The sequence below is a fragment of the Phasianus colchicus genome, chromosome Z, assembly GCF_987193195.1.
Source record: "Phasianus colchicus chromosome Z, bPhaCol1.hap1.1, whole genome shotgun sequence".
In the NCBI taxonomy this organism is placed as follows: domain Eukaryota; kingdom Metazoa; phylum Chordata; class Aves; order Galliformes; family Phasianidae; genus Phasianus; species Phasianus colchicus.
In genome coordinates, this window is record NC_143476.1 from 83138958 (window position 1) to 83156948 (window position 17991).

General features: G+C 41.0%; 1 protein-coding gene across 4 annotated transcripts in view; it reads right to left on the bottom strand.

The window, feature by feature from the left end:
• UNC13B (unc-13 homolog B) overlaps positions 1–17991 on the bottom strand; it is a 191954-nt gene that overhangs the window by 24824 nt on the left and 149139 nt on the right. For all 4 annotated transcript variants that reach the window (XM_090132344.1, XM_090132343.1, XM_090132342.1 and 1 more), the window contains 7 exons: positions 17285–17411; positions 11662–11758; positions 10739–10882; positions 10532–10609; positions 9476–9553; positions 3058–3146; positions 52–204 (listed from right to left, as the gene is read on the bottom strand). In XM_090132344.1, the coding sequence (XP_089988470.1) occupies positions 52–204; positions 3058–3146; positions 9476–9553; positions 10532–10609; positions 10739–10882; positions 11662–11758; positions 17285–17411 (766 nt within the window). The remainder of the gene's footprint in view (positions 1–51; positions 205–3057; positions 3147–9475; positions 9554–10531; positions 10610–10738; positions 10883–11661; positions 11759–17284; positions 17412–17991) is intronic.

A 17991-nucleotide genomic window follows, 5' to 3' on the forward strand; every position in this document is an offset into this window, starting at 1 on the left:
CATGTTCCCAATCTGATATAACGTATGTGTAATGTGTATCTGAGCACTCACTTTCCATCCAGGAAATCCATTAATGGCCTCAGGACGTTATCTGCATCTTGTGCAACCGTGTTTCTGGCATTAGCAGCAACATTTCCTGTCCCTTTCACTTGACAGAGGATATCAGACATCTGCTTGACACATTCATCAATACGAGCCTGAAAGCTGAGCAGGTAAGAGAAGCAAAAACAAGATTATCAGTAGCAAAGATCTCAGCACTGGTACATAAAGGAAAATATTGCAAGTCCATAAACTAGGCAATCAATTACACACTCTTCCTCCCTGAGATCTGCTCTTTATTTACTTACTGTATCTGTTGCCAAGAGGTATGCTATCCAGTTCCTCATGACCTTCTTGAAGATCATAGAGACAGCCTGAAAGCAGGTACCGATGGAAACCAGTCCACTGCCATACAGGCTGTGTTATACTAAAATGTCAAACTGGGATGTGGGGCTCAGCTGCACAATGAGCAGGCTGTGCTCATTGACATGCAAGAGGCATACCTAAAGCACAGCTACCTTTCTTTTACTGCAAAGAAGAGGATCAAAATGAAATAATACAGTGGTTAAATATGATGAATAGCACAACAGAACCATCAACATATCCACTCAAGAGAATAAAAGGAAACGCTTTGACATTTAAAAGAACAATTTCTAACCACAGACATTACATATGACATTTAGCTATCCACTAAAGGCATAGAAGCTTGCATCAAGGAGGAGAAGACAGTGCTAGTAGCTCAGGCAAAGATTTAAGAGCAGAAACACCAGCTCAGTGTAAGTGGCATGAACTCCTGCGTGAGTCATTAGGGCACCCATGTGTTGGGTCCAAGCACAAAACTCCCCCTGCCGTGTGGCTCTAACCTTCCTTCCCAGCCCAACACCTCTTCCCTTTCCTGCAGCGCCACCTTCCAGCCTTGTGGCATTTCTGCTACACTTCCAACCTTCATCTCTCTGGAGCAATTCCAGACCGACAGTTTTCTGCATGCAGCCTCCCCTTCCACCTTCCCTTCTCTAACAGAGAGGAGCTTGCAGCAATCAGTTGTGGCTACAACAACAGCTTAACCAGAGGTGTAAGCCACATCAAATAAAACAATGCCAACAATCCCTTGTACTGCTGGCAGTCCTTATTCTGTTGAAATTTAATCTCATCCCACAGTTCTTCCAAACAGCGCACTGGCTGTGAGACCCTTGCTTGAAGACACTGTGAGTCCCCTGCCAGGGAATTAAAAAATAAATGATTTTTTTGAAAAGTAAAAGTTAATGTGGGGCAAAATTATCACCAATTACGAAAAATGATGAAACAGTTACTGTGGCAACAGGTTCACGTGAAGCTCTTGCACACATACAGGTTGACAGGAGCTCTTGGCAGCAGTGAGTTAAACCATCCTCACCTCTGCAGTCAGACAGGGCCCTCTGCTCCCCCACTCCTGCAGGAATTCCTTTCCTCACTCCTGTCGCCTCCAAGAACAAAACAGCAGCTAGCCTTGCGTGAAGCATGAGCCCTTTCAAGTTTCCCTTTCTCTGTTGAAATCCTTTAAAGCACAAAATGCTTCTGTTTGTAGACACAGCCTTCTCTCAGCACAAAGGTGGCAAGGTGCTCCAGATACGTGCTGCTTTCCCAGCAGGTGCAATTAGCGCACATAGATGAAGCATGGTAAGATCTGCAGTGTCAGGTGTGCACAGTGTTGTGGGAGCAGTTGTTTACAAACTAGGTATAGAATATCGTGGATATCTGTCTTACCTCCCACATTTACATCAGAATCTCCTGCTTATACAGTGCACTGCAGCTCCACTTTTCATTCCCTATTATTGCTACGGAATAAGTGAAGCATCTGAGCTGTCTGACTGGTTAAATCTCTTGCTGGCACATCTCTCAAACTCTCCATGGTATGTATACTGATGCTGAATAATCTCTTTAAATCATATTTGCAAATGTCAAGATGGTACCCTAATTGTCTTGTAGCAGTGACACCATGGAGACAGGTTTCAGATACTAAAACTCACCCCCTAATTATGATTTCTCACTATCCTCCACCTAATTATGAATCTTATCGATTCAGCTCAGTTACTAGTCAAATCTCTCCATTTCTTCCTATACCATCCATTACTGGCAATGGGAACTCCCCAGTAACTCTGCTCAAATCCAGATAAATGCTGACAAATCCTACCATGATTTTTGGTCCTAAATACTGCAAATCTGTAGCCTGCAAGAAGCCAGCTTGGTACAATTTGCATTATTTCCCTTACCCAAGTTTGTGCTATATGACTGTACATGCCTGTATTAGTCTTGTTATATAGCACAACATGAAATTAATGGGGTTTATCAGGAGAAATGGTTGCTTTTGAAGATCAGTTGAGAAACCTGTAATTCTAGATTTAGTTTAATTGACATCTCTTATGGCTCACTCCAAAATTTATATTATAAATTCAAGCACATTTTCACCCTCAGGTAAATTGCATCATGATTTAAAATAAAATTTAATTGCCATCTATTACTCTATCAATTCCTTAGAGAGCTCCTCCCCTTGAAACACTAAAAAACACCATTCACTGAAACACTGCAATGAGTCAATCTCAAATTCTAAACCTTTTTCCTTTGTATTCAATACTTATTTAACAATCAGAAATCAGTGAGCTGTTTCATACACGTAGAGCAGAACATTTAAACAAGAATGCTCTTCATAAATGCTAAGTTGAGAACAGCTTTCCAAGCAATAAAAGAGCAGACAATTCTGTTACTGACAAGCACTGCTTACAGAAAAAAATCATTCTGTGTAATTCAAATACATTTTACAGTTGAGAGATCTCTGCTTCTTAGCAGAGGAATACAGAAAAGAGGGACTTACAAAGATATTCCTCACTCTCTTATATGGTTTCAGTATTTCAAAGATCATGAATTTATGGGAAAAAGAAAATATAATGTGGTCAACATTAATTTTTCTCTTCTTAATTTGACTGAGATTAGAGAAGGAACTAGAAAGGAACGCCTCATGAGCAGGGACCTTGTTATACTCACCTGTTACCAAACACTGCACTCAGTTCATCCAAAACATTGTTCAGCTTCACCTGGAGCTCTTTGAGATGGTCACTTGCTTCTGCATCCAGCTGTGGATGAAAGAAGGGCACTTAGCTTGAGCCCAGAGGGCAGTCTGTTCTCCTTCACACTGCTCTTGTTCCCTACTGACACGACCCTCAACAAGCAGGTAAACCACCAACGCTGGACTTTACCAGCTGGGATCCTTTCCTCCACTGCCTTCTGCTCTTAGAGAAACCACAAAATCATCAATAGATACTTGACCAACCAAACAGCAGCAAGGCCTGTCTCAGGCGCCAGCACTCTCATAGTCCTCTTCCTGATATACATAGAGTTAAGAAAGTGAATCTGCACTCCCCATGGCGAACAGAACACGAAAGCTGAGAAATCAGCAAGTACTGATTTATGGCCTCAAGTTGCACGGGGGAGATTTAGGTTGGATATCAGGAAAAACTTCTTTACAGAAAGGGTTGTTAAGCACTGGAATAGGCTCCCTAGGGAAGTGGTTGAGTCACTATCCCTGAATGTGTTTAAAAACTGTTTGGATGTGGAGCTCAGGGACCTGAGTTACCGGATGGTTGTTAGAGTTAGGGCAGTATGGTTAGGTTGTGGTTGGACACAGGTCTTTTCCAACCTGAGCAATTCTATGATTCTACTGCATGTTACCTTGGGTTCATGGGTCATTTCGTCACTGTAAGTCTAGACTGGATGCTATTTACTTGAGTAATTCTCCATGTAGTCTTGAAAGATGCTATTTCACCTTCCACCCTCCTGTCAGTATTCAAGCTTAAGACTAACCCAGCCACTGCTCTCAGAAGACTGGACACAGCTATTCTGAAAATCCACAATATCACAGCAATAACAGTTGCACACTTAACAATTTTTGAGCACCAGTAGCTCTACTTTCACAGATCTGGACAACTTTTTCACTGCAACTAATCAGAGGAGACTTGACCAAAAAAACATGTAAAGGCGCCCCAAGCACTAAATGGATGCTGCTGACATCTTGGCATACGCTGTAAGAAAAGCGTGCCACATTATAACCAGCCCAATGCCATCTGTTTTTCCATTTAGCAGTACCCTATGCTCCAGCTGTAGTCAATCCTCCAGCCTTGAAACAGCCAATTTTGACCAATCCACCTGTGCGCACACATAACACCACATGATAAATGCTTTGAGATCATTTGCTTTGAAAAACTGACTTGTAAAACAGATTTTCTCTTCTTACTGTAGAGGAAAAACCTTCCAGCAATGTTTGCATTCATTCTTATCTCTAAGGCAGATTATCTGTTTACCAATGTAATGGGCTAGATGCCAGTACAGTGGCTAAAAATCAGTTTGTATTTTTACGTTACATTCACATATGCAGGACTTGAACATGACAGGAGCTCACACTACTGTACTCAGTGTTGATGCACTCTATATTTTTCAGCTTCTGTTAGGGAAAGACAAGCCTTAGGGGACACAGAATCTGATCTGTTAATTTTTCTTTGGAAGGTGGTGTGGAAAACTGATTATCAGATGCTTAAAACTGTGCAATGAAACTCCTGGATCAGAGTTCAGAAGAACAGAGAAAAACAAGCAAGAGATTGCTTGGGCCTTAGATCATCAGCCATGATTATTTTTCCTTATTGAAGTGAATTTGTACCCCTATGATGTTTAGAACTCCCTCACTACAAAGGCAAACTAAAGATAACATCATGCCAATCACAGTTATTCCAGCCAAACTTCTGGGTAACAAAACAAAACCAGCGTCTGTTGGTGGTGCAGTCCATGACTTGTTTTACCAAAAGGTGACCTGGACTCAGCAATTTAACAACTTCCAAGCTTCTCCTTGCTATCATACTTCTCGATTGCAATCTGGTCTTCTTCGGAGCAGAAGAAAGGTTGAGTGCTACGCCTGGGACTGCAAGAAGAGAGAGCTGAAGCAATGCTTTGCCATGGGGACAACACCCATCATGTGTGGTGACAAATGGTCTCTCCCCCAGACTAAGAGCCCACAGCTCTCTGGGTGCAACTGGTAAGACAGTTTGCCAAATCTACCTTTCAGGCACCCAACCTTACCCTTGTGAAGCAAAGTCCTGATAGGCATTCTGGTTCAGCAATCGCCAAGTGTGCTGTCATTCTTAAATGCCTGTTTGTTCCAAACAATTGCTACCACAAAAGGAGAAAGAATCTATATTGTATGTTATTGTTTGCTAATCCTTAGGTATTAACATGCTTTGGCTTGAAATTAAACATCAGAGAATTAACAAAGTGTGATTTAAGTCCACTAGGAAGGGGCAAGTAGGTTTCACATACTTAAATGACATATCAGTCACAGAGTTCCTGTAGCACACGGTGTAACTGCAAACTGTTCTTTGCCAATATGGTGAAGCAGTGATAGCATCGTTCAAGTGGAACAGTGCCCATTTTGCTGTTCAGCCAATGAATTCTAATTATATCAGCTACCACTGATAGCAGGAAATTCCACTTGGGCTGCATGATAAATCTGGCAGGTAGCATGAAGCAGTATTATGCAGTTGGGTCACTACATCACTACGTCATGACCAGATCATTTCTATTGGAAGCTATCACTCAGCAGGCTTACTATATCCATTCTGTGGGTGTACTGGAGATGATTCAGAGGAAGAAAGCTAAAGAAAAGTTCTCTGTTCAATACATGTGAGAGCAGCAACACCAAGATGGCTTCTGATCCCTGAGCAAATGCTCCAGGTCTGTTAGAAATAAAGGCTGCCATTTGCATAGCTGTACGTTGAAGTTGGATGTGTGTTATGGAAGGGTGAGGTGCAAGCAAAACAGGGAGGCACTAATTGTATCTACATTTCTGAGTAAAAAGCACAGTCTCTTCAATTCCTGTGACTATTTGAGAGAATCTGGGCTTCAAAGTTTCATCTGAGCACATTCAAGGCTGGAACATTCAAGGTATCAGCTTATTCGATAAGTGATATTTACACTGTTATGAACTTCACTTAAAGTTCATTTTATGGACGAAACTGAACCCACAAGATTTGCTGTCATGTGCTTCCAAATTCTCCATGAGATGCCATTCATTCTTGCTTGGTTTCTGCACACAGTGAAGAAGCATGAGCAGCCAGAATTGGAAGGGTGTTTTGCAGTTGGAGAAACACAGGTTTCTCCTTCCAGAATGCAGTGGACGTTAAACAATTCACATCTTAAAGCAAGAGAACCTATGAATCAGCAAGCAGAGAATCTTGCCTTGAACTCCTATTTTAGGCTTACACATGTTGTAGGAATTGTCTGGCTCTGGTTTATCACTGATTGCTGTTCTGCCTCCCCAGCTAACAAGTGGGAGCAGATGTGATTGGGTGCAAGTTCATGCTGGACATTCCTAAAGGGATTTTCTGAACTGAACTTTCAAGCATCTTTCCTCTTTCCTACAGAGTTCGAGAGCAAGAAGCTGCATCCAGGCAAGATTTTCAACAGTAGAGAGGCCTTAGTTATGGCACGTGGGAGGGTAAAGAGGAGCAACCAGGAGGTGCCACAAATCCTTTGAGAACTTTCCTTATAAAACCTTGTCTGTCTCTAAGTTCTCCTCTAATTTATGATTCAGATAGGCAACTTAGAACTTAATATGTGGGGTAACGCTGGCTAAGCATTAAGAAGAGAGTTTCCCAGAGCATTAATTGTACAGCTTAGCTTGTAACTGAAGGCATGAAAATTGCATGATGATAATCTGCTGCTACTTGGTAGCTAATGCTCTGGGTTCCCTAGGCAGTGCTCATCTCCAATATTCACTCTGTACACTTGACTTCAGGGGGGAAAGTGCAGAAATGTTTTAAGCTAGGTTTCCACAGCATGTACAGACCCAGCAGTGAGGAAAATGTACAGAAGCTTTTAATTTCAACGTTTATGAGTTCATAATTTAAAAAAAAAATGAAGGAAAATAATGGGCTGCAGAAAGCAGTTTCTCACAAGCAAAATGAGAATAGCTTATTGTGGTATCACAGCGTACAGCCACAAGCCTCTAGGAAAGCTGCAGTGGTGGTTAGAAAATGCAGGTCACTTTAGGTTTCTGTAGGTAATGTACAAATAAATAAATAGGGCCAAGACCAAGAAACACTACCAAAGAACCTACACAGCCCATTTTAACAAAGAACAATCCAGTTTCAAATGTTATTTATGTACAGTTATGTATAGTTTCTGCCCAGCACTCATTTGCAATTCCACTGCCTATTATGCTTCTTATGCAAACTGTAGCTCCATATATTCTGCCTTTCCAAAATCTGCATCAGGAATGTATGGAATGCCCCTGAGCCACACTGAAGATGTTCTGATCCTGCGAGATCAACAGATCTCAGATGAGAAATAAAATACTAATGATAACTGCTAAAAGTCATCTAAGATACTTCTTCCTATGAACTAAAAATGTATGTGTGTGTTCCTTGGGATCTCAAGCAGAGACAAAGAGAGACACTCTGCAGAGAGGTCTCTAATGCACTGATGTCCTTACCTTCCCAACTAGTAATGTTCCAGGATCACACGATGTTACATATGAAACCAAGAGACAATTGTTTGCAGTTTTTTACCTTCTGAGTGGTACAGGTTGGGGAAGAATATGAGCAGAGAGGACAAAAATAATATTCCTCACTTGGGGAAAAAAAGAATAGGAAGGCACTGTATTCAGGATTGAAATTCCACGACATAGTACCAAGTGAGCACTTCTGTTTCATGTTATGCCATTACACTGCAGGGTGCCTACAGGTGAGTCCCGAAGCAAGAAAATGACAGCATGCTCGCTGACATGCTATGTTTCCAAAGCAGTTGTCTCACCAGTTGACACTTGCTTGGCTGGGGTCAATCTGCATCAGAAAAAGGACTATTCCAACTACAGATCTGTTTACTTCCTCAAAACAAAGGATCTGGCAGATTTCAACTCAAGAAGCAAAGCACTACATAGTCACCACAAGGAAAATCCCTAAGGAAAGCAAACAATTCAGGCACCTAGCACAGCACAAGATGCTTCTGGTGATCAGTGGCAGCCTAATGAAGTGGAAAGCAGCATTTGAAAGGAGAAGAATAAAGACCACTTCCAAAATCAGCTCCTTAGCATGTTCGTCAGTTTTCATCCTACATGTTTTATCACTCACAGTTGGAGTTCCTTTCCATTTTTTTCAGCCAATTCCACACCAATTTTGGGTTGACAACCTCTAGCTACCTCCAAAGGAGGGTTTTATAGGGCAGAATAGAGGCCTAGGCTAGGTAGCCAATTCTCATTAGATACCATTCTCCCATACACAGACATTATTTTTCATGGTATCAGGTGGTATTTTCAATTTGAACTATAGGGAAATTTTATTTAATAGCCAGCACTACAGAAAAAAAAAATGTTGTAAATTGATAACTTGAGAGAAATTAAGTGCACAAAAGTGAAAATATTAGAAATCACTTCATGAACATTAAATCACAAATTTATTTTTTCCTGAAGAAAAAAGTGTTTAGTTACCATTGTTATTACAGCGAGGAGCATATAATTTTATTTCCTGATATAGAGCTAAGAAATTAAGATTGTTGAGATCACATATGAAAGAATAAAAGCAGTTTCCCTTGCACCATGGGGTAAATCTTTTTATTGGGATTTTTGCAACTTCTTAGAATTCTGCCACTAAACACCAGAAAGATTTGAAACAGCATGCAAGCAAAAATCGAGCTGCCCATCAGCAAAGTGAACTTTCCTCTTGGCATACAGGTCATAGCACAATTCTACCACAACACAACCAAAGAAAATGCACTTAGGCTTTGAAAACTATTTTTTCCTAACATCAGAATCAGCAGCCTTTTCTTCAGCTTCCTGAGATATGAAAAGCAATGAAAAAGAAAAACAAAAAACAAAACACACTGATTACATCATAACAGAAACAGTGATTTAGGAGAGAAAAGTCTTATTTCTGTAAAATGACTGTACAAGAATAAAAAATACTAAGAAAAGTATTTACATTTATGGACACACCTGAGTATCCTATGAGTTCAGAACTCATAGATTTGTCTTTCTGCTATACATTAGATATTGGACATTAATGCCAGAGGTACCATTCTTTTTATATGCCATGCGAAAGGACTTGATGTCTACAGTTCTCAGACATATCTGTCTTTAGAGTTGTGAAACCACCAGCCATGCCCACATTTAGCCCACATAAGCACAGTATACACCCTGTTCTTTCCTCCTCCGTGCTGCTCTGTGCCCTGAAACATTTGCTCCTACATCTTACAAAAGATTTAGAAGAGTCCTCAGGCACGGCTGTCCCCCTCACACTTGCTACAGTGCCAGGTGTCACAGGGCTCTCCTTATGACTACAGCCTGCAAGTACCAGTATGATGCAAATAACCTAACTAGCAGCACAGTAGGAATGAGTAATGCTCAGTCTCTTAGCGCTCTTACCTCTTTACCACCCATGGCTTCAAACATCTTCTCTAGCTGCACTCTCAGCTGCTGGATGTTATTCATCAGGATGCAGGGCTGGTGGGACAAAAGCAGGTGTCTGTCATGGCTCAGGGTGCCAACATATTTTCAACAATGGTACAGTTTGTGCCTTAGCACCCTCCCTCAGGTGCCACCAGATCTCAGATTCTCACAGTGAAATAATAGGGAAAGCAGTGAAATTTTCAGCATTAAACCTAAAAAAAATAAAGCCCTTTTTTCTGCAGTTTGAAATGAGATGGTCATTTCCAGAAACTCCAAATCAAGGAGTTCTTCACCTTTGCATTTTCCCTGTTAGCTTTATCACAGACAGAACAAGCTGATAAAAAATCCACATCAGGAAAATGTTTGACTCCCTCCACTGCTCCTGCCAAGCTATACTACAGTCCAAACTGTATTGCTTTCAGCCTCTTAATGCTGCACTGTACTATCTTGAATGGTGTAAATCCCAGAAGGGGAACTGTCAGCCAGAGCTACTTTGAAGCTTAGCTGGGTTCTGCCAATACAAGCCTGAGAGCAGCAGTCAAGGGAGCCTTAGCAATAGCCCTGTCCTCTGCAGTTACATTCCCTAGTGTACGTCTGTGAGGTAGAAATAGCACCATGGAACAGGTCCAGGGTTGACAAGTATTGATTTTTCTTTGTTGCTTGTTTGTTTGATTTAATATCCTGAATTTATACTTAATTTGAGATTGTACAGCAAGATAATTAGATGGATACAACAGTAAACCATAAGTGCTGCTCTGTACCAAATCTGGGGAGTGACTTGTTCCATTTCCCCCCCTTCCTTTTTTTAATCACTTCTGTGATGTATGGCTCAGATAGGAAGAGTAGTAATTAAAGTGACTCTGCAGATCGCCTTATTTTATTTTAAAGCCAAGCTTTAAAAAAACATCCACAAATGTTTAGGACAAAAGCAATGCTATACTGTCAATGAGGTCAAGTATCCAGTATAGATCTTCTTTCATCAGAACAATTACGTGACTCCCATAAATGGAAGTGAAATCCAGTCTGACTCACCAGTTTCTCCTTGGAACAGTAGGACTGGAAGCTCTTGGAGAGGATGTCAGCATACTGCATCAGCACTTTCCCGATAGTCTGTGAAGACAAGGTATGCATGCTCTTCTAAGCAACACAAGGGATCTCCAAGAAATAAAATCAAAACCCAAGACAATACGGTTTTGCATCCTCAGATGCAGACAAACATCTGGATGTTGAGGTTATTACCTTAGCAAACCTCCTATTATAATGAGCAACAATGACAGGATCTGGGCACTCCAACTTCTTAATGATTTCAAAACTCTGATTTAATTGAGTGAAGACATCCACCACTGAGCAAGAGAATAGAGCGTGCTCAGATGTTTGCTGGAACTAAAGCAGAAATACAAAGAGTCACTCTCAAATGGAAAGATCCAAAAGACACCAAATTCATGTGAGTCTCTGTCATTTGCAATACTGGAGGCAAGACGACTATACCAAAAACCACTAATCCCCCAGAATTAGTCAAAAGCTCTTGAAAAGGCCTAGAGAAGCAAAACAGACAACAACATAATTCACCATAATTCAGCCATAATTCACTGTCATTCATCAGCTATGACAAGACAAGCATTAGCAAACATAGCACGATGCTGAGATGCCTGGCTTGCCTGTCAGTTAACATGGAAAGAAAAAGAAAAAAGAGTTCTTTTTTACATTTTCTTAAGATATAAAGGGAACATCTATATTAGCATCACAGTCTACATCACCAACAGTCATTAAAACTGGATTGCTCTTGTTCTCCATTGGGAATACTTGGAAAACTAAGACTCTGTGGATTAAGGTTACATTCTCACTGCATGACTAAGCACATGCAATTGGCCTTATATTCCAATTACATATCTCACAAACACAAAGAGAAGAGGGAACACCAACCCACTGGTTGACAGATTAACCAGAAAAGAACAAAACACAAATGAATGAAATGCATCTTGCTATTAAACAACACTCCGTCTTGTATAGAAAAGTCTTACAAACAACAAGTTTCCCCAGTAGTTCAGCATGCAAAAAGGGCTGCGTCCTCCATTTGCATAATAACTGAATTTACGGTGTTATTTGGTTCTGGACACTTGAGTCTGCTGCACTGAATCCTTCACACAGAGCAACCTACATACCCCATCTTTCTTATCTCTCTCCAGAGCACCATGCAGGAACTCTAAGGAAACATCTTCATTTTCATCCAGCCACTGCATCACAAACTGCTCAAACCACCTGCAGGAGGAACAGGAAAAACAGTAAGCTACAGCAAGAAACAAAGCATTACAACTGAACTTCACCCGAGGGACATGCCTGTCCCTGTAGCATTCAGTAAGTGTTTAAATGAACTAAATGCCCTCAGAATAGTACTTTCCCTTCCTTGCCCTTCTAGCTTACTGACAGACAGAGGTGTTGCTTCAGCAAGCATTGTGAAAGCTTGCTGAATATTGTTATATGCGTGTACTATTAAAGTTCCCGAAAACACTCTTATTTCTACAAACTACCTGGACCATACCAGCAGAAGACAGTCCAGCCTCTGCAGACTGCTGCTCCTATGTTCTTTTCATCGTTCTCCCTGTCTTTCTTCTTCCTTGGTACCCTTCCTCACGAGGAACTTCTTCAACTTGTTACCCCCTCAAAACACTTTTACTGCATTTTATTCTCCTTTCACCCATATGCCAGACAGTACAAGGACGATGTCTGTAACCACCACCTGTGTGTGGCAACAAGGAAAACACACCATCCTATTGCCCATTTGGGGCCTGCCATCCTTCACATAAGAGACATATGAGAGACAAATGAGTACAGGGGGAAGAAAAGCCGCCTCTCCAGGGCCCTTCCACCCCTTTATCTGCAAATACAAACATATTTCTTGAGTGCCGTGAGGGAAAATCAAAGCTAGAAATGTTCTTCTCCACACCTTCTCTAGAACATCTTCCTGTTTCTTGGCCTGCTGATGGCCCTGTGAGGATACTTCAGAGTACCACCAAATGTAGAAGGCTTGCAGGAAGCTAGCCCGTCCTATTAGCAGGCTTTTATTGTTTTTGCTCTAAAGATGAACAAATTGGTTCATAGAGAAGCACTGAACTGACAGCCTTGGTGCAGGGATGAGTCCCCCAGACAGGCAGCTCTTCAAGTAGGGCAGTAATGTTTGTCTCTACCTTCTCCTCACTTGGAAATATAAGCTAAATGTTGGACCATAGTCCAAGGCTTTACACGAAGTGGCATCTGGAATTACAAATCCCACTGAACAAGAGACTTATACACAGTCTTGGTTAAAATACTGTCAACTGTTTGAGAAGGTGCAAAGCACCTGCAGCAGTGGGGTTTTAGAGTTCATCATCATCGTGTTCTCTGCTCTGTGGGACATATTCACAGAGTTCAAGGGGAAGGATTTTTTTTTGTCTGTGTTTTAGCAACACAGCACTTATGGCTTTGCTTAAACATTCGTCTAGGAGAGACAGTATGCAACTGCCAATTCACTGCAGCTGAAGCAAACCTTAATTTCCAGTATTACTAAACAGTATTCACAAATAAGGGAAAAAGTACCCATGTATGATTTCAGTCCATACAAAAAATTGCAACATGAGCTTCACAGAGCACAACCTCCTTGAAACAAGCTGCTGTTTTCATACAGACTGTGCTAATTATGGGCCGAGTTTGCAAAGAACATGAAAGCATGTGCCAGACATGAGAGGGAGATCAAGAGCAAATTCACAAGCACAGCATACTAGATACCCTTAAATAGTCTCTACGCTTTGAAATATAAAGCACATCAACACTAATACTGGAAATTGTAACTGACAGTGTCAAATGCCAACAGCAACCTGTCCATGCAGTACTATTAGCACAGACAGCAGCACTGCAATGATGTCACAGACCTATGGGCTTTCCATCTTTTCAAAAACTTCCTTTTAAATGGCTGTTTAAGCTCTTTTTCAGTATTTGTGGGGGCTTACTGCAATTTTCTTGTGCTTTCAACATTCAGCTTTTAATTTCAATAATGTACTTTGAAGGTACAGATCAATCCTCTGAAGAGAACTGGGCAGTTTAGAAGGAAGCAAGAACACATCTTCCACCACTTTCAGAGCTCTGAGATAGTTGCTTCACATCACATAGGAGAGTGTACAGAGAGGATTATTTGTCTGTGACAGAAGCCACCATTTTGCTTCTGAGAAGTGGAACTACTTCCTGGCTACCATTCACCCTTGGTGACTGCACTTTCCATAAGAAAGGGCCATTCTTTGTTGAGAATAGACACTGCACATTTTTATGGCTACCATACACTGACATATCATATGAACTGCACAGTCTTACCAAATTGTCTAGACAAAGGTAATAAGGAAAAGGGGCAGTATGTTAGGGTGTTTTGGAGGGGTGAAATTAGAAGGAAAAAAAAAAAAGGCTTTACTTACAGAAAGAGGTTTAATATGAATGTTCAAGTGCAAAATGAATCACTTAGGTAAGGTCAGCAAATTCTGTATCTACATTTGTAAACCCAGATCGAGCTTTGCCTTTCGCAGGCTGGTAGTAAAACACAAGAGTTAGAAATCATCTAACAAATTCTTCTGGTCCCTGGGCACATTCAGAGCCAGAATGTGCTCTGAGCTGTAACGCAAACCTAGAGTTATCTTAGGCTAATAACCCCTAACTATTAGTTCTTGGACTGCAGAGTGAGTGAGGAGGGACTCAGGGGACCACAAAGGCAATGTATCCAGAAAGATGTTCAAAATAATCTACCACAGAAACTAATAAAAATAATTCGATTTCATGCAGAAATAGCTGCAAAATGTTGTTACACAGCAAATTTCTTCTTCCTCTTGTCTACTTCAATTATTGATCTAGGAACAAACCCCATTATGACTCACACACCAGCACACAGGGCAGAGGCTCGTGGTGCTTTTATCACATTCTGTGCTTGCAGGAGCCAGCATAGCATGACTGGAGATCGTACAGCCAACCTCTCCAAATGATGTTTGCATAGAAAACCCCTCAGTTCTGTCTGCACAGAGAGGCAGTGCTTTGTGCTTTGTGACTGAATGAAAGTTTGCCTTCTGGTTGCACAATAGTAATGCAACACAAAAGGCTGCAATTACAGCTTGGCCGTGAGCCTGGTGGCCATGGTCTCACGCTTCACAGGTGAATTAAACTTGCTCGTTTGCTGCTCTGATGCATGTGCGTACTCAGTGAACATTCAGAGGGCACTGGCAAGTGCAGAGACAAGAAGGCAGGCAGGATTTCAAAGAGTTCAAGAAGAAAACATTGCGTTTGATTGTAAGCCAGAAGAATAAGAGAGGATTTCAGAGACAGGAATGCCCTCCACACCACAGAGGAGGTAGTTACCAGTACAACACTAGCTGCTTGCTAACATCAGTTATAAAACAATACTTCTCTGCATACCTGAAAAGCTAGTGCTTGGTTTGTTTTGTTTTTGGACACTTCACAGTTTTCAGCTCGCATACAAAAAGTGAAGAGACGAAGTTCTGAAGATGCACTCTCAGCTATGTTGCTACTTCATTTTCAGAAACTGCTGCTGAATTTCAGAAAATAAAGGGAATATAAAACCTACAATACTTTAGAGCCTTTACTTTCTACAGTAATAGCCCAAGGATATAAAAAATGTGGTTTTGCATAGTTTCAACAAGAAATGCAGGTTTTTGGATAACCGCTGCTATTCTTTGAACTGAGGCAATTCATCTCTGTCTGAGTTTACTGGCAGGCATACCTGACACATGAACCTTTGTTTAAGAAAGCTTTAAGGCTGTTTAAAGAAACATAAGCACTTCTTTGTTGCATGGATGATGGAGCACTGGGACATTTGCCCACAGAGGCTGAGGAATCTCTCCTTGGAGAACCTCAGAAGCCACTTGGACATAAGCCTGGACACCCTGTTCTAGGTGTACGTGTTGGAGCAGGGATTGGATTAGATGGATGCAGAGGTCCCTTCCAACCTCAGCCATTCTGGGATTCTGTGAAGACCAAAAATATTTGTGATGAAGCAAATTAAAGGGTTGCTGTAATTGATATAAAAGGTATGTTTCGAAACAAGTGAAGGCCATCATTGAAGTAAACAACTCTTGTGTTTGATAATGTGGCTACTGTACTAAAACATGAGTGTGAGGTAACAAGGGAAGCCAGAGTCTGCACAAGTACATGAGCTCCAGTGCTCATATACACAAAAGTCAGCAGAGCAGAACAATTCTGCAGAAGATTGCAAAACAAAACTGAACATCATTATCCTGATTACACAGGAGAAAAAGGAGATTAAGAAAATGTGATGGCTTGCCCAGGACTGCGTTGACTCAGAGGCACAAAGAAAACCAGGCTTCCGAGACTGTTACTCCAGCACCCCCTTCACTGAATTAATGCCTCTCACTGAACTGATTTGCTAAACAAGACCAGTGGCCCAAGCCAGCCAATTACACCTACTGCCTCAAGTCTTATTAGCACACAGATAATGCCAGGCTCAAGGCACTGTGTGCAGTGAAGGATGAAAAAAGGATTCAAAATGCCAAACTGGAAACAGAACAAGCAAGGTATTTTAAAGAGTGCAAGTGCAAAGTGCTGCATTTGGACAGCTGTACAGATGGGAAGAAAAACAAGGTAGGAAGCTGTTGAGGGCTTGGCTTGTGACCAATTGGAAACATCACTGGTCAATGGTAGTAGTGAAGAAAGAAAAGAAAAACAGGCTGCTACCATACTAGCTTGTGAAAGCAGCACTAAAGCCTGCAAGACAAGGCAAGGTCTAGAAGAAACATCAGTGTCTAAATTTTTTGTGTTTTATGTATAGACACAGAGAAGATGAAGAGGTGTGAGTAAATCTCACTTACAAGGAAGGATAGGAACATATGAGAATAGGCAGAAGACTGGGAAAGGATGAGAAACATTTTGTAAAAGAGAAGAAATTTGTTCTCCACATCCAGACTGGGAAGAAAGAATAAAACAAGCTCCAACTGAAGCAAGAAAGATTTGGAGGAGAGAAGGTGGAGTGTTTGAAACCCCTCAAAACCACTGGAGGGATAACAGTAAGATGTGGAATAATCATAATTGCAAGCTTTTGAATATCAGTTCAACAAACATTGGTCAAAAACAACCTACCTGCTTCTGCTTTAAAGCAGGGGAAGACCTTCAGCTACAGTACTCTTCCTGGATTGATCACAAAAGGATCAAATTTTCTCCAGAGTAGAAATCTACTGCTTCTCTTTTAAAATTAAATAGAACTTGTGAACAATTGCTTAGAGTTTAAGAACAACAGTTGACATGTTTCCAACTGAACCACCCAGTCTTATCAAAAAAACAAAAGCATTTCCATTACTTACAAATCCTGGTGTGTGTGTGTGTGTGTATTTGAGTAACACATTTACACAGAGAAATATACATACAGTATATATATAAAAATACATACAGTAAATAAAAATAAAGCTGTATCTACTAACCCTAGGACATTAGCACCTGTCTAAAAGTCTGCTGTTTAAGGATCAGCACTGTAAATACAAAATGGCTTAAAAGACAGTCCATATTACTGTTAAACTTTCTGAGATTTCTGGAAGAGGTTGTACAATAAGGGATTTATTTGTTTCAAGAACAGGAGCACAGAACACCAAGGGAGGGAAACAAAGATACACATAAACACAGAGAAGAAGGAATGAATAAATGGTATAATTACATACAAGCAGCCATAGGTGAACCAACTGTGTGCCCTGAGGATAACCAAGGAAGAGGTATATTGGGGATATACTACAGGAGATATAGCACACTCACGCTGGATATTCAGGCACTTTTCCCTTGAAGGCAGGCAGATCACGAACATATTCGTTGTACAGCCACTTCACTTTGAAGTGTAAATTCATATAGTCCGCACTCTTACACAGTCTGTGTTTCTCATGCTCTGTGAGGAAGGAAAAAGGCAGTTAGGTCTCCTTTTACCATTATCACTGTGTCAGGAACAGGAAGGTCTTATAAAACATGTCAGCAGTATGCAGTGGTTTTCAGGATGAAGCACCTACAGGGCTATAAAATCTTCACAGCACAGGATTTTGGCAAAGAACGGGGATTCTCAGTGGTTGACCAGCGGGGCTCTGGAGAGTGTTTGTGTGGCTCCTCTTCATCCATCCATTTGTGTGAGACTTTTTGGTTGTCAAGGCAATAAAAAGAGAGCAGTCTCTTACGGCCTTTCCATTTAACATATAACAGTTCAGATTTCATCTATGCAGGAAATAAATCTGGAATAGCGAATCTGTTCATTCTTGAATATAAGCAAAGGCAATACAAATATCTTAACTACATTCCCTAAGATGCAATAGTAGAAAGAATGAAGTTCTTCAGAGTTAGACAATATCAATCACAAGGAAATCCAGACAAGTTGTGAAATTCTACACAAGTCCTCTCAAGTATTTTCACTAAAACACTGAAATTCTCTCCTGCATGCATCTAACCTGCATTATGACACTGAGAAGCAGTAGACGTGG